General features: G+C 41.8%; 1 protein-coding gene across 7 annotated transcripts in view; it reads right to left on the bottom strand.

Moving 5' to 3' along the window:
• Positions 1 to 26,099, bottom strand: part of ZNF236 (zinc finger protein 236) — a 170,631-nt gene that overhangs the window by 25,295 nt on the left and 119,237 nt on the right. For all 7 annotated transcript variants that reach the window (XM_069957871.1, XM_069957866.1, XM_069957867.1 and 4 more), the window contains 6 exons: positions 25,066 to 25,476; positions 24,285 to 24,430; positions 23,952 to 24,195; positions 21,874 to 22,053; positions 17,413 to 17,571; positions 16,415 to 16,599 (listed from right to left, as the gene is read on the bottom strand). In XM_069957871.1, coding sequence (XP_069813972.1) covers positions 16,415 to 16,599; positions 17,413 to 17,571; positions 21,874 to 22,053; positions 23,952 to 24,195; positions 24,285 to 24,430; positions 25,066 to 25,476 — 1,325 coding nt within the window. The remainder of the gene's footprint in view (positions 1 to 16,414; positions 16,600 to 17,412; positions 17,572 to 21,873; positions 22,054 to 23,951; positions 24,196 to 24,284; positions 24,431 to 25,065; positions 25,477 to 26,099) is intronic.

Here is a 26,099-nt window from a genome sequence, read left to right as displayed (position 1 = left end):
ATATGCGGGAGAGGGGGGGCAGGGCTCACCGTGCAGCTTCCAGAGAAGTTAGGAGGAGAGAGCCGCCCGGCAGCAGCAGCGCTGAGCACACACTGGAGGGGGAGATGCCGTCTGTGTACAGCCTGTCCTATCTCCAGCCTTTTTCTTCAGCCCCCACAGCAGGATCTCTTGCCCTGCAGCAGTATATGTGCGTCCTGGCTCGGGAGGTGAATCGGAGCATAAGCTGGCACCCCTCTCTCTCTCCCTGCACCAGAGCATGCGGCCGCCGGGTGTGGGGGGAAAATACCGCAGATACCGTCCTGGCAGAGTTGAGGTCGGTTAACCGACGCCAGTGACGGTATCGGTATTTTTGCGGTATACCGCCCAGCCCTAATTTATCTATATATTTATTTTTTGACAGTATATTGAATTGCACAATGATGGATTCGTTAGAAATAAATTATTGACCAACGAAACTGAATTTATTTCAACGAAAATGTGTTTTCTTAATTAAATATTAATTAGTACAGGAAGCTCTATAAGCCGTTAATTCATATGCCGGCAATAGAGCATTCTGTACTAATCATCACTTTACTTTAATGAAAACATCAAATGTTTCTTCTAATTATGTTATGACAATAGCATTATTAGAAGAAACATTTAGAATTATATGTGCGCTCAGCTGATTGGCTGTTCGGCTGAGCGCACATATAATTAGTGGGTCCGCAGTACAGTGACTTCATTGTGCTGCGGACCAGCGAAGAGGACACATCGGGGTGAGTATAGAGCTCTCCCCAATCCCTCCCCAGCACTGCACCCCTCCCAGCAAGGAAGGGGGGTCACTTAACCCCTTCCTTGCTGGGATGGGTGCAGTCTGACATCAGTCTGGCCCCCAGGGGGTTAAGGGGGATGCAATACATCCTCCCTTAACCCCTTGGGGGTCAGACTGTAAGCAGCGATCTGTAAAGATGCTGCATACTGTAAGGAGCACAACACCGCTCACAATGATGGGTGTTGTGCTCCTGTTTGTGTGTTTTTTGTGTGTTTCTCCCTTTTTGTTTTTCAGATATCGGTATCCTGGGGATTACGTCGGATTCCATGGACTACGTCGATGACCAGCGGTTGTTCTTTGAATTTTTTTTAATAAAATGGTCAATGAGGGGTGTGGGGGTGTTTTTATTTGAATAAAAAAATTTGTAAACTTGTGTCTTGTCTTTATGTCTTTACTTTATAGACTTAGTAGTGGAAGCCGTCTAATAGACGGAATCCATTACTAAGTTGGGGCCTAGTGCTAGCCGGTATAAAATGGCTAACACTAACCCCCTATTATTACCCCAGTACCCAATGCCACCAGGGGTACTGGGAAGAGCCGGGTGCCAGTGGTCCCGGAGCGTCAATATTGGCGCTCCTGGACCGGGCGGCAGCAGGCTGGTAAGATTTAGGCTGGGGAGGGCCTAAACCAATGGCTCTTTCCACCCTGGTGTTACCAGGCTGCTGTCGTTTGGTTTTTAACCCGGCTGGTTATAAAAATAGGGGGGACCCTATGCGTTTTTTTTTAATTATTTATTTATTTTAAAAAAAAACGCATAGGGTCCCCCCTATTTTTATAACCAGCCGGGTTAAAAACCAAACGACAGCAGCCTGGTAACACCAGGGTGGGAAGAGCCATTGTTTTAGGTCCTCCCCAGCCTAAATCTTACCAGCCTGCTGCTGCCCGGTCCAGGAGCGCCAATTTTGATGCTCCGGGACCACTGGCACCCGGCTCTTCCCAGTACCCCTGGTGGCATTGGGTACTGGGGTAATAATAGGGGGTTAGTGTTAGCCATTTTATACCGGCTGACACTAGGCCCCAACTTAGTAATGGATTCCGTCTATTAGACGGCTTCCACTACTAAGTCTATAAAGTAAAGAAATAAAGACAAGACACAAGTTTACAAATTTTTTTATTCAAATAAAAACACCCCCACACCCCTCATTGACCATTTTATTAAAAAAAACATTAAAAAAACGCTGGTCATCGACGTAGTCCATGGAATCTGACGTAATCCACAGGATACCGATATCTGAAAAACAAAAAGGGAGAAACACACAAAAAATACACAAACAGGAGCACAACACCCATCATTGTGAGCGGTGTTGTGCTCCTTACAGTATGCAGCATCTTTACAGATCGCTGCTTACAGTCTGACCCCCAAGGGGTTAAGGGAGGATGTATTGCATCCCCCTTAACCCCCTGGGGGCCAGACTGATGTCAGGCTGCACCCCTCCCAGCAAGGAAGGGGTTAAGTGACCCCCCTTCCTTGCTGGGAGGGGTGCAGTGCTGGGGAGGGGGTGGGGAGAGCTCTATACTCACCCCGATGTGTCCTCTTCGCTGGTCCGCAGCACAATGAAGTCACTGTACTGCGGACCGGCTCATTATATGTGCGCTCAGCCGAACAGCCAATCAGCTGAGCGCACATATAATTCTAAATGTTTCTTCTAATAATGCTATTGTCATAACATAATTAGAAGAAACATTTGATGTTTTCATTAAAGTTAAGTGATGATTAGTACAGAATGCTCTATTGCCGGCAATATGAATTAACAGCTTATAGAGCTTCCTGCACTAATTAATATTTAATTAAGAAAACACATTTTCGTTTAAATAAATTCAGTTTCGTTGGTCAATAATTTAATTCTAACGAATCCATCATTGTGCAATTAAATATACTGTCAAAAAATAAATATATATATAAATATACATTTATTTATATATATATTTATTTTAACAGTATATTTAATTGCAAAACGATGGAATCGTTTACATTTAATTATTGAACAATAAAAGGGACTTTATTACAAAGAAAATGTGTTTTATTAATTCAATATATTAACCATGAGAGACATCGGCTATAGTGCAGAGGATCGCAAACCCCGGTAATAGCAATTCATGTAAACTGTGTTCCCTGCTTTCCCAGATGCATCCAGAGGTGTTTGCATCACTTTCTTAAGATTTTATTTGTTATTTTAGTTGAACCAGATTTCCAAGTAAATGACCGTATGTTTTGAGCCGCATGTCTATTTTTTCCCACGGCCGTAGTTTCACCCGCACATTTACAGCCGCATAAAAAATACAGCCGCACAGTTACAGCGTGTGAACCCAGCCTGTAGGTGTTATGTTCTGGTACAGACAGACAACAAATATAATATGCATGCAAAGCAGCCTGTGGAATACATTAAGACAAGTATTAGTATACGGAACCAAGTAACATAATTAGGGTGATTCCTTTTGCTGCAATAATCCACCTGCAATTATCAGAGCAGAAAGCATTTAATCTGCTTTAAGACAGTAGTGGCTTTCATTTGCATAGAGACTTTTACGAAGCATTTATTTAATGTTAAACGTAAAATAAGTCGAATACAAACACAGTTTAGTCAAAAAGGTTGCAGACACTGGCATATTTTTGCAGTTTTTTTCAGAATTTTAGAGTAAATAAAAACAGTGTGTTTCCACCATCTACGAACCTACCTAAACACCTGATCTTTCTATTTCAATGTGTGGCAACACAATAACCCCTAGACAGCACACCTACTGTCTTGGGCCTATGCATGACTCAAGTTTGTCCATAAATGCAATGACTTGCACACAAATTTCACCTAATTTCCCAAAACAACTCCTAAATCTATCTTTTTATACTGTGGAGAAAAACCATATGCACAGTTTTATTTTCTATTTTTTTTGAGGGGTTAGGGTTAGGGTTGGGGGGTATTTTGGACACAAAGCAGACCAAAATTGCTATTTATGCCTCACGAACTTTTACGTCTTCTACGGGACAAAGGTCTGAGCATGTTCTGCGGTTTGTGCGTAAGTTATTGTGTCCCTGGAAGGAGGAGAAGACCTGTGCCGTTTTCTCCACACAACAGGAAGTGACATATTATTATTAGGCTTAATGGCCTGACTGAAAACTGCATGACTTTTGCATTTCTATTTAAAAATAGGCAGTGAAGTGGGAAAGAATACCAAACGTCTTAAAATGTTTAATACAAAAACTTAATTTAACTATCAAATTATTATCATCAACATCATCAATAGGTCGGTTTCTAATGATACTTCCCTTTTAGGTAGGTTCACACATCCCCTGTGGATTTCATAGACCACTTGGTCGACCTAGTCTGCCCTTTTTACACTGTAGCTTTAGGCTATAATTCCACAATGTAAAAATAAAGGCAAACAACAGCAGTTGTTGCAAAACAACTGCCTTATTAATGATTTTTTTTTTTGCCCCTATTTTTACAATGTAGGAACATAGCCTTAAAGCATCACTGCCTTGTCATCAGACATGTCGAACAGTATTTATCACTGCAGGTCTCGTTATGAAGTGAGAGGGAGTGAAGGGCACTGCTGCAACCACTTCCTAGCTATATTTCAGGATTGCAGTGGGACTACCTGCGATCAATAACTTTCATTTTTATTAGAAATGACAGTAACACCTGCATGCCATGTCCAGTAGGTCCCCGATGTTGCAGAGTTACTGAAGAGATATTGGACAATGAGAGGAAGTGAGCACAAGAAAGCAGAACAGGTAAGACTTGTTCTCCTCCCCAGACAAGACCTTTAAAGCGACTATGTACCCACAATCTGCCCCCGCCAAACCACTTGTACCTTCGGATAGCTGCTTTTAATCCAAGATATGTCCTGAGGTCCGTTCGGCAGGTGATGCAGTTATTGTTTTAAAAAAACAACTTTTAAACATGCAGAGCTGTGTCAAATTGGCGTGGCCTAAAGTGTGTATGTGCCCTAGGCCTGCGACACCTCTCTGTCCATCCTCCTCATCATTAGGATCGAGCAGGATTTCTCTTAATCGTCACTAGTCTTAACACTGCACATGGGCCTTAACTTTCTATCCAGTGCAGTGTTCAGGCAAGTGATGATTAGGAGAAATACTGTCTAGGGGCATTCCTAATGATTAAGAGGGCAGGGAGGAGAGACAGAGAGGCGTTGCAGGCCTAGGGCACAAACTGCAATTTGACACATCACTGCAAGTTTAAAAGTTGTTTTTAGGACAAAAACTGCATCACCTGCAGAACGGACCCCTGAACAGATCTTGGATTAAAAGCAACTATCTGACGGTAAAAGCAGTTTAGTTGGGTAGATTGTGCGCACAGAGTCGCTTTAAAGTACATAGCATAAAATACTCAGTGAAATTTGCAAGTATGTGTAAACATTCTGTGAGGGTAGCTTCACACGTACCGTATCGCAGCAGATTTTCGGCTGCGGATCCGCAGCAGATTTGACTAAATGAGTGAACACACCACATCAAATCTGCACCATAAAATCTGCTGCAGATCCGCAGCAAATTAGACAGGGAGGATTTGATGCTGTGTTTATTCATTTAGTCAAATCAGAAAATCCGCTGCGGTACAGTATGTGTGAAGCTACCCTAAAAGTGGCTTCAATGTAGGGGTTTAGCATTACAGCTAATATAGTTTCCAACTTGCCAATACACCTTCTCAGAAATAATAACTATGAAACTCTATGCTGCTATAGCATCAATGTAAAAATCTTTCGGGCTTTTCATGTACCAATTATTTAACTTCAAAAGCTGGCTTTGTCATTGTGTTCCAGTCACCGTAGTGCAATATTACCTCTATACATTAGCTTTTCTAAGCCTGCTGAAAATGTGATACAGCTCCCACATAATCAGGTTTACTGCCCCAGGATTTAAGCCAAGCATTCCCTGTCAGTTTGATTGACTGGCTATATGAGGATAAAAGACAGATGGGTTTTTATAGAGCATTATATTGTGCGTTTCAGTCCAAAAACTTTTATTAGGAATTATTATCCATGTACCACTTGCCGTAATAAAAAAAAAAAAAATCTTCAAAAATACTAGCAATACAATATCTTTGTCATTCTAAGTCATGGTTTGACCTGTTATTTTTTTAAAAATGTAGTTGATAAGGTTAGTTGTTTACTTAAGCTGTAAGCACCAGGTGCTGTTTGTCAAAGTCATTCACCAATAGTATTTTCTCAAACCTCAAATTGCATTTCCTACATATGAGACAAAATGACAACTTGATTAAGTGTCCTCACCCAGAAGCCTCTTTAAATTAGCGCTAATATCTTCAGAAGCTCTGAGACTTGGTTTCCACTTAAGACGACTTACTAGAAATAAAATCCTTGCAAGCTGAGCCAATTAACATCTCCTCTCGACTGATATTTTCAGGGACATATTGAGCAATTAATTTATGTTCAGTCAATGTTTTACTATAATATCTCTCATTACTATATTTTTACCCAATAATATCCCGCTACAAAGCTTGGCAAAATGCTGCGTGGTAAATGAGACACAGCGCAGAGTATATTAATTAGATTTTTATGAGCCACACACTTCTACTTTATGTAGCGTTTGCATGAACTATTATTGGCTCTTTACAATAAATGTTAAAGATGGAGTTAACTAAAGCACCAACCACTTTATGCTGCTATTGGCACAAACATGCACATGCTGGTTACATACATTATATGTATATATGGGCATAATTTCTTCTTAATCCAGTACGTGACTATTCTATAATCAAAGAAACCTGCAAAAACAACTTGGGTAAAATACATACGTATGTGCTGCTTTATGTAAGCTTCTATGCAGTTGACAATTTCTACAACAGGTGCAGTGTTCCACTACACGTGTCCAGCTACATCCTAGTTGCTGGACAAGTAATGCCAATACTTGCACTTTCTTGTCAACGTACCCGGTTGAGTTTGTGTAGTCCATTTGTCCCTTACATTGCCTATGTGTGATTTAAACATGATGAGCTTTGCGGCAAGGTCAGAGGAATATTATGTATGGATGGAAAGTGCTAGAGACCATAGGTTGCATTGGACAAAATAACAGCATTGACCGCAGATTGCCCAGGATCATCAATCCTAAGAGATTCTACATTACGCATCAAATGTGCCATTGACTGAGAGGGTAACATTTTCTACATATTCCTTGCCCACGGGGGTCACATTTTCTATATATGCCTCGTCAAGAGTGCCAGTGACCAAAAGAGCCACATTGTCAACTAGCCAGTGAAGGTAAATTGCAAAAAACCTCACTGAATTCTAGGATCTGCGAACTTCAGGTTGGACCTAGTTGTCAGGGTAGCTAAGATGGCTACACCACAGTTTTCTGCAACCTTCAGCTTGGGCATTACAGAGAATCAAACTACAAGTCTTAGGAGAAACTTGGGAGGCAACCAATGTAACTCCTCAGATCTCCTTTATTTGATGAAGAAAGTTTACATGACTGAATTTGCAAGTAAGCTAAGAAACTGAACAGGAAAAAAATCAGAAGCCACTACAATACATCCCAGCCTAGCCTGAGGGTGTTACCTTGCTCTTACCGTCTATTCTGTATAATCTGAACTGCACAGGTGCATCACTACAGTTCCATGAAGATTTAAACACCTATTGCACCCCCGGCATCATAATGATACATGATGTTCCAACACTGTCCAACATTGCACCGCGTAGCTTTACATTCCGTAGCTTCCCTGATTTATGGATCATGTGGTTACGCTGAGGCCTCATTCACATGTTTAGTAGTTTTACAGTACCATATAGTGTTTTTAATTGGTCTATCACTTATATAATGTTTGGAGTAACAGGGGTCAGCCAGCATCTCAACAAACATTTCTTGACCGCTAACAGTGCAATGTGGACCCCCTTAACTGCCACTAAGCCTTGTGAGTCATCATCTAATAGTTTTGTAATACAGTGAAAAAAGCAGCTAATCGGTATCAGCTGAACTCTGACTCCCCATACTCTTTCCACCAGTTTAAGGGAATCCTCCTATAGGCCCTGCACCGTGGGACACAGCCACATACAATGAAATAGGTCCACTATCTGCAGAGAGCACTTTGGGGAAGCCCTCAAATAGTGAGCCGGTGCTTCACTATGGAAAAACTGAAAAGCATAATTAGCTTGGTAAAGCAGCTTCAAGAACATCTCTCTCCATTCTTCATTGACAATGGATGCTCTGACATATTTCAACCCTGCTGATAGTTTCAACAAGAAGTCCTCCATAAGCAGGAAAACCTTTTAATGGCTAAACATAGTCTGGGACAGAGGAGTCAGTTGTTGAGTTTTCAGTGGCCCATAGATCCATGCCAACGGGTCCGTACTGGTCGGAGTCCCTATCATTGTGTCAAAATTTCCTACCAATTCTACTTTTGCAAAGTTGGATTCAGGACCATATATTATGTCCGTGATCTATATTTTTGGCACGTCAGAAAAAATGGGGAGGCGATAGTTACATTAAGGTAATACATATTATTTACGGATGTGTCTCCTGCAAAAACTGATAATCCGGAATGATTACTGATGCTCCCATAGACTTATGTGGGTGAATGTTTGCAGCAATTACAGCCCTATTTTTTTGCAATACGCAATGCGGATGCGTAAAACTACAGACAGTGTAAATAGCCAGATAGAAGTCAATGTTCCTTAAATTTACGGAGCTTGGGAATAAGGCCTTAGCCTACAAAAACGTTTTTTTAAATGGTCCTTAAAGGACAAGTGCTATGAAAAACTTTTTCCCAGTAATTGAAGCACATTACAAAGTTATATAACTCTGTAATGTGCTTCAATCACCTATCTTCCTCCCTTCCCTGTCTTTTCCCCCCTCCACCCCCCACCAGGAAGTGTCCTAACTCACACAAACCTGCTGACTGCCGTCACCGTCACCAGGCAGCTCCTTCTTGTGAGGATGAGTCATCAGCAGGAGGGCTGCTCTAGGTCCTGTTACAGCAGCCCCCCCTCCCCAGTCCAAGTGATGGCTTGCAGTTGTTCAGCCAATGGGAGCTGAGCAAGCTGAGTCACCTGACAAGGCAGGGGGGGGCTGCTGTAACAGGAGAAGGAGCTGAGAGAAGAGCTTGGTGACGGTAGTAATTAGGTCTGTGTGAGTTAGGACACTTCCGGGTGGGGGGTGGAGGGGGGAAAAGACAGGGAAGGGAGGAAGATAGGTGATTGAAGCACATTACAGAGTTATATAACTTTGTAATGTGCTTCAATTACTAGGGAAAAGTTTTTCATGGCACTTGTCCTTTAACTGGACACAGGGTGGTAATGTCTCGTCCAAGGAAGATATCTGTGCTCTTTTCCATGTTTTTACAATTGAAATAGTAGCAAATATTAAAACATAGTTCAAACCGTAATCAACAGTAGCACAGGAACACTATCCAGATACTGGGTGTATATATCACCAAACTGGACCTTGGTTCACATAATAATCCAGAGAAAATGATGTAGAGACAGCATCTCCAAATGAACTTCAAAACTGTTAAGTGTAGCCATTCTCAAGCAGTCTGCTACACCTAACAGACGAAACTGGTGTGAATTAAGATATTAAACAAAGTTTTAATGTAATTCTATAAGAGCTAGTGATCATTTCAGCAGCTAAGCTTACTAAATATAACTCCGCAAAGACTGGAAAATTGTTTTAAAAAAAGTTTTGAACAATCGGGGAGATTTATCAAACGTGGTGTAAAATGAAACTGGCTCAGTTGCCCCTAGCAACCAATCAGATTCCACCTTTCATTCCTCACAGACTCTTTGGAAAATGAAAGGTGGAATCTGATTGGTTGCTAGGGGTAACTGAGCCAGTTTCACTTTACACCATGTTTGATAAATCTCCCCCAGTGTCTGTATGTTTATCCAGAAAAGAATCAGTAAAGAACATTCCTCAAAGATATCAGGTAATGTGCCCACCTGTTCACAGCCCCTCCAGCATAGGTTGCAAAGTGATTGCATACATTCTAGTATATAAGGTGTGTAATAATATTATGAATTATATTTGCCATATTTTGTGGTTGTATCCATTGTAAAAGAACAGTTACAGTTAAGGCTTCTTCTGCACTTATCAATACTGAATTCTTTGGTAATGTTAAAATGTTATAGAGTAAAATACTTTTCTGTTTCTTAAATGGGGAGTTATGGAGAGATTTGCAAGACTGATTTAAGGTATTCCACAGAGGTTAAAGTTATGTGAGTTGCAGTTGTGAGGACATTTTGTTTTTGTTTGTTTAAAAAAGCTTTCCATGCATGATGTACTGTATGTTAATTTTTAGGGAGGTTTATTTTAAGGTGTTCAAGCCTTAAAGTGGCTTCACACATACCGGAATTGCAGCGGATCTCACAATGCAAGTTCTGTTGCGAATCCCAGCATTGTCAGTTTGAATAGGTTTACATACTCGCAGCAGAATTTTTATCCACTGCCAGTATGTAAAGTGTCATCCCCCTTTACCTGTCCGGGCTCCTGAATGTTTCTGTGGCTCTTAGCTCCCTGACGTCCCCCTCAGCCGATAAGTGGCGGTGACAGGACAGCGCACCGATTGGCTGAGGGGATGTCAGGGCACTGGGAGCCACAGAAGCAGGCAGGAGCGTGGACAGGTAAAGCATTCACTGGACCACAGCGGGTTAAAAGGGATGGCAGTTTACATGCTTGCAGGGGAATAAAAACTTCTGCTGCGAATATGTAAACCTATTAAAACTGACAGTGCCAGGAAACACAGCGGATGTCACTGCAGAACTCATCATTTTAGGGACGTTTCACTATATCGGTTTCATTTCTTCTATAAATCTGTGAAGCTACAGACTACTATGAAGCCATTGTAGGTTACATTACTCTAGTATAATGTTGATGTTATACTTGATCCCAAAGCGTTCATATCTGATTTATTTTATTTCTTTGCTATTAACCAATTTATCATCTCTTCCTTTTCCTTATATCCAAAACTCCAATGTATTTAATCCCTTAGCGACCCATGACGTACCTGGTATGTCATGGGGATGCTGGGGGAGTTCAGTGAGGGGTCCCCCGGGACCCCGCTCTGAACGGCACCGCTTCCGGCTGCAATCTGCAGCTGGGCAGTGCCTCTATTAGCCGGCGCGGGTCCCGTTGCCGCGCCGGCTAATTAAGCACTTCAATGCAGCTGTCAAACATGACAGCTGCATTGAAGTGCTTTACACTTCACATCCCTGGTGTCTTGTGTCGGATCTCCCCGTTCCGTTCTTCTGCCCGTGCCGGGCCTTAGCGTCGCAATGACGCTGATCCCGGCTCGGCCGATCTAATGGATCTTTGCTGTGTATATACAAGTCCCCCAGGGGGACTATCAATTACAGTAAAAAAAAAAAAGTAAAAAAGTATTGTTATTAATAAAAAAATCCCCTCCCCTATTAAAAGTTCAAATCACCCCCCTTTTCCTATTTTATAAATACACTAGAAAATGTACCCAGCGCTGCCCGGGTATAAAGTGTCAGTGTGTTAATTAGATTTGTTCTAAGGTGCCCAGGAGGCAAAGCTAAAGGTATTGTTTCATCTGAGTTAATCAGTGGAATTAGTGTATACCTGTAGTACATAGTTGTAGGGGTTCTGTATACCCACAATGTATAGCTTTTAGGGGTCTCGCATATCTGTAGTGCATAGTTGGGGGGGCTGAATACCTATAGTGTATAGTTGAGGGAGGTCCTGTATACCTGCAGTGTACAGTTGGTGAAGGTCCTGTATACCTGTACTGTATAGTTTGGGGGTCCTGTATACCTGTAGTATATAGTTGGTGCTGTATACCTGTAATGTATAGTTGGTGGAGGTCTTGTATACCTGTAGTTTATAGTTTGAGGGTCCTGGATACCTGTAGTGTATAATTGGTGGAGGTCTTGCATACCTGTAGTATATAGTTCGGGGGTCCTGTATACCTGTAGTGTATGGTTTTGAGGTCCTGTGTACCTGTAGTGTATAGTTTGGGGTCCTATATACCTGTAGTATATAGTTGGAGGAGTTCCTGTATACCTGTAGTGTATAGTTTTAGGGTCCTGTATACCTGTAGTGTATAGTTTGAGGTCCTGTATACCTGTAGTATATAGTTGGTGGAGGTCCTGTATACCTGAAGTATATAGTTGGTGGAGGTCATGTATACCTGTAGTATATAGTTTTGGGGTCCTGTATACCTGTAGTGTAAAATTTGGGGTCCTGTATACCTGTAGTATATAGTTTTGTGGAGGTCCCGTGCACTTGTAGTGTATAGTTTTGGGGTCCTGTATACCTGCAGGGTTGTATTTCGCCGTATGGCAGTGTTATTCAGTCCCAGTGTGTCGGTATTGGTCATGTCTGGTATGGGGGTGTTATCCAGTCACAGTATGGCGGTATTGGTCAGGTCTGGTGTGGCGGTGTTATCCAGTCACGGTATGGTGGTATTGGTCAGGTCTGGTATGGCAGTGTTATCCAGTCACAGTATGGCGGTATTGGTCAGGTCTGGTATGACAGTGTTATCCAGCACAGTATAGCGGTATTGGTAAGGTCTGGTGTGGCGGTGTTATTCATTCACAGTATGGCGGTATTGGTCAGGTCTTATATGACAGTGTTATCCAGTCACAGTATGGCGGTATTCGTCAGGTCTGGTATGACAGTGTTATCCAGTCACAGTATGGCGGTATTGGTCAGGTCTGGTGTGGCAGTGTTATCCAGTCACAGTATGGTGGTATTGGTCAGGTCTGGTGTGGCAGCGTTATCCAGTCACAGTATGGCGGTATTGGTCAGGTCTGGTATGGAGGTGTTATCCAGTCACAGTATGGCGGTATTGGTCAGGTCTGGTATGGAGGTGTTATCCAGTCACAGTATGGCGGTATTGGTCAGGTCTGGCAGTGTTATCCAGTCACAGTATGGCGGTATTGGTCAGGTCTGGTGTAGCAGTGTTACCCAGTCACAGTTTGGTATACCTGTTGTGCCCTGTATATACATGTACTGTATAGATGGAGTAGGGGGTCCTGTATATACATGTACTGTATAGATGGAGTAGGGGGTCCTGTATATACATGTACTGTATAGATGGAGTAGGGGGTCCTGTATATACATGTACTGTATAGATGGAGTAGTGGGCCCTGTATATACATGTACTGTATGGATGGAGTAGGGGGTCCTGTATATACATGTACTGTATAGATGGAGTAGGGGGTCCTGTATATACATGTACTGTATGGATGGAGTAGGGGGTCCTGTATACATATACTGTAGAGATGGAGTAGGGGGTCTACCAGTTATTACTGTGGATGTTGTGAGGCAGCTTCCCTAGCAACCATTGCTCCCTGTGAAAATGAAAGCAGTAATCCTATTGGTTGCTAAGGCTCCAACTGCCGTGTCTGCTGCAGCTAATTATATCACCTGTGTTTGCAGTGAGGAGATTTTCCCATTCATCTCTATGGGGCGCCTCTCTTTCCCCTCCCCCTCCCCTCCTGTACATCTGGCGGGGACGGGACCTTCGCAATAACCTTCCCGGGCACCCAATGTATTTGTGTGCCAAATTTGGGGTCAAACGGTTCAGGCGTTTGGAAGTCTATAGAGGACAGACAGACAGACAGACTTTGATTTTTATGATATAGACTAGAAAATGTACCCGGCGCTGCCCGGGTATTAAGTGTCAGTGTGTTAATTAGATTTGTTCTAAGGTGCCCAGGAGGCCAAGCTAAAGGTATTGTTTCATCTGAGTTAATCAGTGGAATTAGTGTATACCTGTAGTGCATAGTTGGAGGGGTTCTGTATACCCACAATGTATAGTTTTTAGGGGTCTCGCATATCTGTAGTGCATAGTTGGGGGGGGCTGTATACCTGTAGTGTGTAGTTGGGGGGGGGGGCTGTATACCTGTAGTGTATAGTTGAAGGAGGTCCTGTATACCTGCAGTGTACAGTTGGTGAAGGTCCTGTATACCTGTACTGTATAGTTCGGGGGTCCTGTATACCTGTAGTATATAGTTGGTGCTGTATACCTGTAATGTATAGTTGGTGGAGGTCTTGTATACCTGTAGTATATAGTTCGGGGGTCCTGTATACCTGTAGTAAATAGTTTGAGGGTCCTGTATGACTATAGTATAGAGTTGGTGGAGGTCCTGTATACCTGTAGTGTATACTTTGGGGTCCGATATACCTGTAGTATATAGCTGGTGGAGTTCCTGTATACCTGTAGTATATTTGGGGTCCTGTATACTTGTAGTATAGAGTTGGTGAAGGTGCTGTATACCTGTATTATAGAGTTGGTGTAGGTCCTGTATACTTGTAGTGTATGGTTTTGAGGTCCTGTGTACCTGTAGTGTATAGTTTGGGGTCCTATATACCTGTAGTATATAGTTGGTGGAGTTCCTGTATACCTGTAGTGTATAGTTTTGGGGTCCTGTATACCTGTAGTGTATAGTTTGGGGTCCTGTATACCTGTAGTATATAGTTGGTGGAGGTCCTGTATACCTGTAGTATATAGTTTTGGGGTCCTGTATACCTGTAGTGTAAAGTTTGGGGTCCTGTATACCTGTAGTATATAGTTTTGTGGAGGTCCCGTGCACTTGTAGTGTATAGTTTTGGGGTCCTGTATACCTGTAGTGTCCTGTATACCTGCAGGGTTGTATTTAGCCGTATGGCAGTGTTATTCAGTCCCAGTGTGTCGGTATTGGTCATGTCTGGTATGGGGGTGTTACCCAGTCACAGTTTGCCGGTATTGGTCAGGTCTGGTATGACAGTGTTATCCAGTCACAGTACGGCGGTATTGGTCAGGTCTGGTATGGCAGTGTTATCCAGTCACAGTATGGCAGTATTGGTCAGGTCTGGTATGACAGTGTTATCCAGTCACAGTATGGCGGTATTGGTTAGGTCTGGTGTGGCAGTGTTATCCAGTCACAGTATGGCGGTATTGGTCAGGTCTGGTGTGGCAGTGTTATCCAGTCACAGTATGGCGGTATTGGTCAGGTCTGGTGTGGCGGTGTTACCCAGTGACAGTATGGCGGTATTGGTCAGGTCTGGTATGGAGGTGTTATCCAGTCACAGTATGGCGGTATTGGTCAGGTCTGGCAGTGTTATCCAGTAACAGTATGGCGGTATTGGTCAGGTCTGGTATGACAGTGTTATCCACTCACAGTATGGCGGTATTGGTCAGGTCTGGTATGACAGTGTTATCCAGCACAGTATGGTGGTATTGGTCAGGTCTGGTGTAGCTGTGTTACCCAGTCACAGTTTGGTATACCTGTTGTGCCCTGTATATACATGTACTGTATGGATGGAGTAGGGGGTCCTGTATATACATGTACTGTATAGATGGAGTAGGGGGTCCTGTATATACATGTACTGTATGGATGGAGTAGGGGGTCTTGTATATACATGTACTGTATAGTTGGAGTAGGGGGTCCTGTATATACATGTACTGTATAGTTGGAGTAGGGGGTCTACCAGTTATTACTGTGGATGTTGTGAGGCAGCTGCCCTAGCAACCATTGCTCCCTGTGAAAATGAAAGCAGTAATCCTATTGGTTGCTAAGGCTCCAACTGCCGTGTCTGCTGCAGCTAATTATATCACCTGTGTTTGCAGTGAGGAGATTTTCCCATTCATCTCTATGGGGCGCCTCTCTTTCCCCTCCCCCTCCCCTCCTGTACATCTGGTGGGGACGGGACCTTCGCAATAGCCTTCCCGGGCACCCAATGTATCTGTGTGCCAAATTTGGGGTCAAACGGTTCAGGCGTTTGGAAGTCTATAGAGGACAGACAGACAGAAGGACAGACAGACAGACAGACAGACAGACTTTGATTTTTATGATATAGATAAATAAAAAAAATAATTAAACATGTTTGATATCGCCGCATGCGTAATCGCCCAAGCTATTAATTAATCACATTCCTGATCTCGCACGGTAAACGGAGTAAGCGTAAAAAAATTCCAAAGTCCAAAGCATTTTTGGTCGCATCAAATCCAGAAAAAATGTAATAAAAAGCGATCAAAAAGTCGCATATGCGCAATCAAGGTACCGATAGAAAGTACATGTCATGGCGCAAAAAATGACCCCTCAGGCAGCACCATAGACCAAAGGATAAAAGCACTATAAGCCTGGGAATAGGGCGATTTTAAGGAACATATATTTGTTAACAATGGTTTGAATTTTTTAAAAGCCATCAGATAAAAGAAAAGTTATACATGTTACATATTGTTTTAATTGTAACGACTTGAGGAACATGCATGACAAATCAGTTTTAGCATAGGCCGAACTACGTCAATGCGAAACTCCCATAAAGTGTATAAGGAATTAACTAACTCCCCGTCCTTCATCATTGAGTCATATTTTTTATGTTTCTGTGCTCCATACTAACATTTTTATTCTTCACATTCAAAATGTCAGCAGTTAAAACCACAATAAAACTACAGAAGTTGACAAGTGACAATTACTATCCCTAAGTAATCGTATTACTTATTTCCCTGTCCTCCTCTTACTATAGTGTTTATTCATCCCATCTGTAATGCAATTCGAAAAGTTGACAAGTCTATAATGTTCATCACCATGGAATACAGCACAATAGCCCTTTATACCATATAGGATTTAATGATCAATGTAATAAACCATAACTGTAGTTGTAATGTACTATTAATATTAAAACACAACCAATACCTGAGAGGTGATGTTTAGAGTCACAGCATCAAGTCCTCCAGTCAGCATGCTCTCTGTATCTGTCAATGTCAGGGTTACACTCCCATCTCCTCCTACTCCAGATGACATAACTAGATTCTGCGTAGACACAGGGGTTTGAGTGATTGATGTTGTACAAGGAAGGCTGCCAGTCGATGTAGTTAATTCTAGTGAGATAAAAATACCAGTTTAGTTTAAGTAAAAACTATCTACATCCTTTACATGTCTTATAACAGGTGTGTGAAACCAAAACCAGCTTGGATCTAGCTAGCCATAAACACTCCCTTTTAGGCAATGTAGCACAGATGACTGAATGGTATCCTTCGTAGCAATGTTCTGATCGGAATCAACCGCATTGTAATGCCACTATCTCAATAACCACTTACTGGATTTCATTTAATATAGTAACGTGTTTCGGCATCTTAATTGCCTGGAACCCTTCTCAATCCATTAGCACTAGTGGGTCAGATGTTACCATTACAAAATATAAATATAGCTAATTCTTTCTACAAAAATAGTAGAAAAATGTAGCCTTGTACAGAAAATATTGCATTGTACAAGCTTAGCTAAGCTGTATTAAGCTGATACAGCGGAATCATCATTATAACATTGGCAGTGCATGGGGTTCACAGTCTTTGGAGTAGCCCCCCACCTGACCAGTTTGATTGACAGACCTTGCCCTTTACACAGAGACAGATCTGGCAATGAAGACAAGCAGGGGGAAGGGACTGCCCCAATGACTTGTAGCCCCTTTCCCAGCTTACATCACACCATAGATTACAGTAAAACAATTCACAGTATACAACACTGTGATATAGGAGCCTGCCCAGTTTTACATGCTTCCCGTGGTTTGCATAACACAAGTTAGTGACAAGTACACTTCAAGGTAATGAAATGTGTTATACAGCAAATCTAAAATGTGCATTATTCTTTGTTCTGAGATACAGTTTCCAAGGGATATGGTATCAATATTGCAATACCTGAAGCAGTAGTTAGTGTAGTGGGCTGTGATAAAATATGATCATTGCTTAATGACAATGCGCTTTCTGCAGACTGGCTGGTAATTGCAGGTGTATTTAGTCTCATGTTTCCATTCAGTTCACTGCTTCCTGAAGGGCCCAGCTGCATGATATCCTGTCCTAAATCAGAAAATACAGTCAAGGGTTTGAAAAAACGAGGTCTTTGCAGAGTATTGATTGCCAGACCTCCAGAAGAGCCAGCATCATATACACAGTACTTAAAAGAACCCTAAACAAAGATAAAAGTATCCAGAAGGAAAATTCGGTTATTTGTATTTGATTCAGCTTTGGTACCAATTTTTTAATGTTAATGTCCTCATCCATTGAGCTTTGGACTGACTGACAGCTGGAGCTTAGCTGTATACATTTTTCCATTTTGATTAGAAAGAGGAGAAGGTCACAGGATTTGCAGAGCAAACCTTTAAGACTGGATGTTACATGATGTATGGAAATACCCCCCTGCAGAAAGCAGGCCTGTAAAGATATTCTAGTTTGGTTACATGCTTATTATCATTTATGGCTATAAATACTGTAAAGTACATCTCAGATTTTAACAACTGTACACCTCAGATATTAGTTGCCCCAACATACCAAACCAGTGGATTTAGGCGTCAATCTGTATGTATAGATGCAGCCAGATTTAACATGAGTTGCAGCCAGGACTAACTTGACTAACATTCTAATTGACTTAACATAGCTCCCTGACATAATTGTTGCCTCAGGGAGCTATGTTAAGTCAATTAGAAAGTCAAGTTAAACACGTTATTGTGATCAAGTTAACCCTGGCTACAACTCATGTTAAGCCTGGCTACATATGTATCTGTGTATGAGGCTCTCCCGACCGTTCAGCAACAGATGATGTCAATGGAGATTTGAGTCAGCCATGATGAAAAATCACAGCCGACCCCTTTGTTTTGGGAAAGAGATATGCTCTTGCTGCGGCTTATTCCTCCCATATAGAATACAGGAACGCTCAACTTTGCCAAGTATTTTTGTATACAGTATGTAGAGAAAGAGCAGCAGGAGAGAGATATAAGTGTTAACCAGATGATCCTTCGGCCATCAATTATTAAAAGTGTATGGCCAGCTTAATTCTGCTTTGGGTAAACTTGCTTCAACCTCCTGAGGGATACAACCTTTAGTTTTGTTAATACCAGAACATTGACAGAACAATGTCAGAAACAGCATAATTTCGGTTATGTATATTGGTTAAACACTCTATTTGTTGCCATATTGTCCTACAGAAGTCTGTACGATTAGACTGTATGTTATGTAAATTTTCTTAAAAAAAAAAAGAAAAAGAAAAAGAAAAGAAAAAGCACCTTTCTTGTGCTCAGTTTGAATAAGGTTTTTTTTGCCATTTATGTAAATGGGACTGAATTACAACACCGCATATAACCTAGTGACAGCGGTGGCACCATTTATACAAGAAAGTAGCTGTGCTCGCATGTTTTTCTGTGTTTGCAGAGCCCCACTGCATATGTCTTTTATAATAAAGATGGTAGACTCAGAGAATATTGAATATGTTATAGTTGAATATGTTAGTTGAATTTTTCAGATGAATAGGTCTCAGCAAGCAAAGACTTGTAGATCTATCTAGATCAGTGGTGTCAAACTCAAAATACACAGTGGGCCAAAATTAAAAATTGGACAAAGTCGTGGGCCAACCTTGATAATTATTGAAGCGGGAATGCGGCGGTCCTGGCACTGCCAGTGGTGTGCGTATCCCAGCACTGTGCACTATGATAAATGACATAATAAATTGCTATATGATTAAACCCCAACCCATGTAATAGCCAACACCCCCCCCCCAATATTGCCCCAGTTAGTAGCCAAGCCAACCAAAAATTGACCGAAATAGTAGCCAGCCCCCCAAGTGTTCCATATACTGTAGTAGCCAGCCCTCCAAAATAGTCTCCTATAGTAGCCAGCCCTCCCCAATAATCTCCTTCAATAGCCAGCCCTCCCCAATAGTCTCCTACAGTAGCCAGTCCTCATATAGTAGCTAGCCCTCCCCCATAGTCTGGTATAGTAGCTAGCCCTCCCCCATAGTCTCATATAGTAGCCAGCTCACCCCTATAGTTTCATATAGTAACCAGCCCTGCCCCATAGTCTCTTATTTAGCAGCCAGCCCTCCCATAGTCTCATATAGCAGCCAGCTCTCCCCTGTAGTCTCATATAGTATCCACCCCCCCCCCATAGTCTCTTATATAGTAGCCAGCCCTCCCCCATAGTCTCTTATATAGTAGCCAGCCCTACCCAATAGTCTCATATAGTAGCCAGCCCTCCCCCATAGTCTCTTATATAGTAGCCAGCCCTCCCCAATAGTCTCATATAGTAGCCAGATCTCCCCATGGTCTCTTATATAGTAGTCAGCCCTCCCCCATAGTCTCTTATATAGTAGCCACCCCCCCCCCATAGTCTCATATAGTAGCTAGCCCTCCCCCATAGTCTCATATAGTAGCCAGCTCACCCCTATAGTTTCATATAGTAACCAGCCCTGCCCCATAGTCTCTTATTTAGCAGCCAGCCCTCCCATAGTCTCATATAGCAGCCAGCTCTCCCCTGTAGTCTCATATAGAAGCCACCCCCCATAGTCTCTCATAAAGTAGCCAGCCCTCCCCCATAGTCTTTTATATAGTAGCCAGCACTCCCCAATAGTCTCATATAGTAGCCAGCCCTCCCCCATAGTCTCTTATATAGTAGCCAGCCCTCCCCAATAGTCTCATATAGTAGCCAGATCTCCCCATTGTCTCTTATATAGTAGTCAGCCCTCCCCCATAGTCTCTTACATAGTAGCCAGCCCTCCCCCCCATAGTCTTGTTTATAATAGCCATGGCAGGCCAGATGTAATTCAAGCTCTGAATTGCCTGGCGGGCCAAAAATAATGGCACTGCGGGCCAGATTTGGCTTGCGGGCCAGAGTTTGACATAACTGATCTAGATCATAAGACAGAGCTGTAACTTAGTTACATAATGGATTACTAGCTATTATGGGTACATTCACCTGTACTGTACAGCGGACTTCACACTGCTAGTTTTGCCCTGAAATCCGCTGCAAATTTTACCATTCCGAAAGCAAATGTATTAGCACACATACTGATATAAACGCTTCATACTTTCAAATCAGCACCACCATACTGATTCAAACAGTGCCACCTCTCTATTCTGCAGAACTGGTCACCCACATATATCAGAAGAACGGGGCTGTATCTCAGGATGGATGGCACTGCTGGAATCAGCGGGGTGGTGCTGATCCGTAAGTGTGACATCAATCATTAAGAGAAACAGATTGCTAAACTCAGGGAGACCAGCCAAATGACAACACTGCCGGCTGCTAGTAAAAGCACTCAATGCAGTGAAGTCCTAGGTGCATTGCCCCCTGGGAAACATGAATATGCAAAAGAGGAGCCCGTGGAGCCTCATTGAAGAGTCTCAAAACACAGGACTAGCCAGATATCCCTCCAGGAAGGACCCAGTCAAGGGGCAGCTCCTGTTAGGAAACCAACAAAACCACCATATTAGGTGGCCCTATAAGTCAATGTAATGACAAGGGATAAACCAAGGCTAGGTTACCATCCACAAACAGCTGTTTCGGGGTGTTGCCCCTCATCAGTGTGGAGCAGGATTTTGGCTAGGTGGGAGCAATGCCTAGTAGAGCCATAAGAGAAACAGAATCAATAATTAAGTATGACAGTGTCTTGGCAAGCTTGGGTGGAAAGGTGGCTGGACTCTTGTAAAGTCTATTATCCAATTCAGAGAGTTTGTAGAAGCAATGGTTTGGTGGGTGCACGCGGTTGCTTGTTCACTATGTGGTCTCTCCGAAGTGTTTGACACCTCAAGCTCTGCTTGCTCAAAATGGTTGGTGCATAAAAGCTTGCCAATACTGTTTTAATAGCACACATATACTAAAAGCAGACAAGGGGAAGATCCTGATGTCGCTCTTTCAGTATAACAAAAATATCTCCTGATAAGGACCCAATAGAGAAAGTTAATTCTGTCTTCTGCCCACAGTTCACGCAGAAGTGACAGGAGTGTTGGATGGGATAACACATGAAAAGGAGAAGAAAGCCGCCATACCTGCTCTCACAATTCCCTTTCTTCGCAACTGAATAACTGAGCAGCAGTTATTCTGACATCCTGACGTGGCAGCATTCATAAATGCCATTAGTTTTGTTACATAAAGTAGTGTGCCCTTTTGCACCCATACTGGAGTGGTCAGCTATTAAAATAATTTCCAAGCATTTAACATAAATCTTCTATCAAGTGTCTAGTGTAGTGAATGGATGAAAATTCACCAACCATTCAGTGAAAAAGGCATTTATGACCTTTACGCTGCTTTCTTAACAATAGCAAGCTGCAATAACATCAAACTGCACAGAGAGGAAAGGAGAAAAACATCAAATGGAAATCTTACACTAACCAGATATAGTGAGAGTGATCTCCTGTGGGGAAACCGAGGATGAAGTCGGGGTGGTGCCGGTTGCGTGTGCCAAAACCTGACTTAAACTGGAATTATTAATGGTAAGCGTTATCTCGTGTTGCCCATTCGAGGAGGACACTAGGCCTTGAGATGTCATGACCTGAGAAAGGTCTTGTCCAGCTGCAGAGGAAGAAAATATTCTGTAAAACATATTGCCATAATACCGGAACATTCATAGGATACATAAATTGTGCTCCAAGTTTTGCTATGTCAATATCACATCTGCATGAAAAATCCTAGTCAATATTAACGCCTCACATTAATCACTCCACAGGGGATTGCATAGATTTTCAGGACAATTACGCATTTTGATTAACTTTTCAAGGCTTCTTGACTGCAAAATAGAAAAAAAATATTTCTACACAGTATTATGCTGCAGGTCTATAAGATGTGGCTGAATGAAGGGTAGATCAGTGGCTGGGGTATTCATTTGGGTTTCATTTCCAAAGTAAGATAGATAATGATAAAGAAAGACTATGATACCTCACGTTTTAGAAAGGGGTCACAACAGAACAGATGAGAAACCTGAGCCAAGGGCACAAAAGGGAATTGTAACACATGGAATTAAAACAAGTTCATAATGATTAAGCTAATTGATTCCTAAAATATATATGCAGTCTCACTTGATAAGAGATAAAAGTTTTACAAGAAAGTGAATTAGTTTAGGGTGAGTAAAACTATTAATTGTGATTTAAGATGAAAGTCATTGAGCTATGCCCTAAGCTTTAGATAAATCTAACCTGTCAATATGTGCCTTTTGTGCATGGGGCGCCCCAAGTTCAAAAGGGATTTATCAGTAGGTTAAATTTGTCTAACCTGCTGATAGTTTCCCTTCAAATCAATGTTATACATATGGCTGCTTGGTGTCTTCACTGTGCATGTGTACAGCTACTGCGTGTCCACATTAAGTAGCAGAGAATCCTTGGGGTCCTCGCATTGTATGGTCAACTCTCCTTTCACACAGCCCCAAAAGCTCTGTAACCACACAGCAACATTATACTGAATGAATTGTTGTATAACAAAAAGCAGTGTCTCCTGGTAAACATTCAAAGTTGATAATATAATTAGCAAAATTTAATAATACAATTACCCTCGCTTGAGATACAACCTGCTTTTTCTTGCGCAAGCACGCAAAGTAATGGGACTTCCCCTGTTTGGACTATAATTTTAACAGAGAAAAGACCAAATATTGGCATTGACCACAGTTTGGCCATATGTATAACTTAGCTTTAAACATAGAAAAAAATAAAGCAAATATATTGAAAAACTGCTTGTGATCACAACCCCTGTTTTTTAAATGAAAATTTTTGCAACAGGTACACTTTAACCAAAGTGTACCCTGTTGTAAGTGTAATTTATATACATGTATATATATTTATGTACATGTAATATAACTTGATTTTAAAGTCATCCTCCTTATTACTAGCATAGCAATAAAAAAACAACACACAAAATAACTCTCTCAGGAGAAAGTGTAACATCTGAAAAACAACTTTCAACATGTCAAAGTCAAAGGTTTTAATAATCCGGGGGGGTGGGAGTGCTGCGACTCCCACTGATCTCTAGGCATAACTGGCTCCACACTTGATTTGTGTCATTGGAGGAGATGGGCTCCATTGATTTACAATGGACCACAACCTCTGCAATGAGTAAAAGTGTACTGTCATGTGCTTCTCCTGGCTATACCTAGAGATCGGGGGAGTCTTGGCAAAAATACCATGAGCCAAACATATGACAGAGAAAAGGTACATACAACCATGAAGGATACCAACAAAGAAATACTTCAGACAAAATCTCTGAGAACACCATAAACATACCTTCAACACAATACAGGCCCTGGTGTAGCACTGCCAAAAATTTGCCCCAAACATTGGTGCTCACTAAGTCCATTAAATAAACATGTGCCTTTTTTAAGATTCTGATACAGTGATGAAAAAATGCATTGCTGATCAGTATCATTATGGCATAATGACAGAACCAAAGAATGCAAAGATGTTTATTACTATAACAAAACTTACTTGCAGTGCTTGAAGACAGTACTGATTCCTGCTCAGTGATAGGGGCAATAGTCAGGTTGGATGAGGATGTTGCCGTTGGTTGAAGAGATAAGCTGGCTATAGGCTGAAGGACAACATTTGCAGGCACTGCATTGTCACTGGTCTGTAAACTGCTGCTGGCTTGTACTGCAGTGGGGTCACCTGTAAGGGGCTGGGGTATTATGCTGCCATGTTGTAGAGTTTGTTGTAAAATACTAGGGTCAATCTAAATTACAAAAAAAGAGCATGCTTAATGTGAATAAGAACAAAAGCTGCACTTTTACCTTATTAAAGTGACATGACAGCTGCTGTTACCTGTAGTGTTATGTTGTTAATGCCTGAGGCATCTATTCCAGAAATCTGCACATTTTGTCCAACCAAGTTGGCAGCGAGCTGTAACTGGATTCCCTCCAGAGTGGCCAAGCTACAGTCTGACAGCGATACAGTTAAATCCCCACCGGCTGCACAAAAACATATATTATAATATAAAACTTTGTGAAACAAATGATTCTGTCTACATCTTAATAAATATTAAAGTGGCATAGCGGTGTACTGATGTATTTTACATGACAGCACTCAGGCTTTGTTCATATAGTAATGAAATAGTTTTTCTTCCATTTTTTTCAAGAAAGAAAAAGTGAACAAAATATATTAGTATGCCTTTTTACTTTACTGCCTACAAAAGAAATGCTTTAAAATCTGGGTGCAGATACCATACTTTTTCTGTGGGTATAGGCAATGAACTGTATGTAACACATTTTTCTGCACTGAAAGGGATATTCCAACATCCTAATCTTTAAATTCTGGTAAAAATAAAAAATAAGTAATACCTCCTTGCCATGAGGCCCCCCAACCGCACCTTTTGGTCCCATACTGGTTACTGCTCCTAGCTACTTACAAGCCATCTCTGCAGGACCTACCTGCTCAGCCAGCAGTGACTGAGACAGCACACCACTATGGCCAATGACCAGGTGTGCGGAAAAGTTTTTACCACCAGTGTAATAAATAGAAAATGTATGATGCAGGAAAAAACCCTTCAATACTCTCAGTACACGTCAAGACAAATGTTACTGGAATCTGTAAAACTTGTACATACCGGATACTGAAGCAGGGAGAATTGCCTGTCCCACCAGTCCTTGTTGGAGCAAACTTTGGTCAAACTGACCAGAAAGAACAGAACTATTTGTAATGAAGACACTTGGGTCTGTTGCTGATGAGTTAAGTAGATTTATTGGCTGGAGAGAATCCACCGTGCTGGAAGATGTACTAGAAGCTGGAACTGTGTTCTGGGAGAGATGCCTTCGCACAATAGGCTTTCTAACCTTTTTAGAATCGGTTTTATAATGACATTGTATGTGTGTCTTCCTACGACCAGAGGTACGGAAACGCATATCGCAGTGAGGGCACTTAAATGGCTTGGCACCAGTGTGCAGTCTCATGTGTACTTTAAGGCTGCCTTTGGTAGAGAAGGAGTTGCTGCAGACATGACAGCTGAACAGCTTTTGTCCTGCAAATGCATGAAAAGGCAAACAGAGAATTAGGAGTGTACGTTATAATAAGGGCTGCCTGATGACAACTTTTTTTTTATTTATTTTTTATGGCAACATAAAATAAGAACCATAAATTTGTCTGAAACATGCATGTATCTAAAATCAATATCCCCAAAATGCGTAAGAGAGACTGGTTACCTTGGTATATCTGTGTCTCGATATGTAGCATTATACCAACCCCTCACGTGTGTAACTAGGAAGATTTGTAGTGAAGAAAATGAAGTGAATAGCCCCTTGAAAGCAGTAATGGCAGCCATATTGGTTGTGACTTGCATAAACAGATCTATTATAACTCAGGAACCTATAGGAGAATGTGGAGAATTTAAAGGGCTGCCTACCGAGCTGACAGCACCACAGGATAGATAGCAATGGAAGCATTCAGAATATACATCTGTTGTCTGAGTCTCTGTTTTTATTTTTACTATAAAAAAAAACACCTTTTTTGGGGGCTGTGAAATTAGTGTTAAAAAGGAGGAGCTTATTATCTCCCTAAGGGCTCCTGAGGAAGCCAACAAAGCGAAACGTGTCAGGAAACAGCATGTGACACAATGAGGACATAGATGAGGACAATATGTCTGTA

The sequence above is a fragment of the Dendropsophus ebraccatus genome, chromosome 2, assembly GCF_027789765.1.
Source record: "Dendropsophus ebraccatus isolate aDenEbr1 chromosome 2, aDenEbr1.pat, whole genome shotgun sequence".
NCBI lineage: Eukaryota > Metazoa > Chordata > Amphibia > Anura > Hylidae > Dendropsophus > Dendropsophus ebraccatus.
This window is presented reverse-complemented; position numbering and strand designations above follow the sequence as displayed.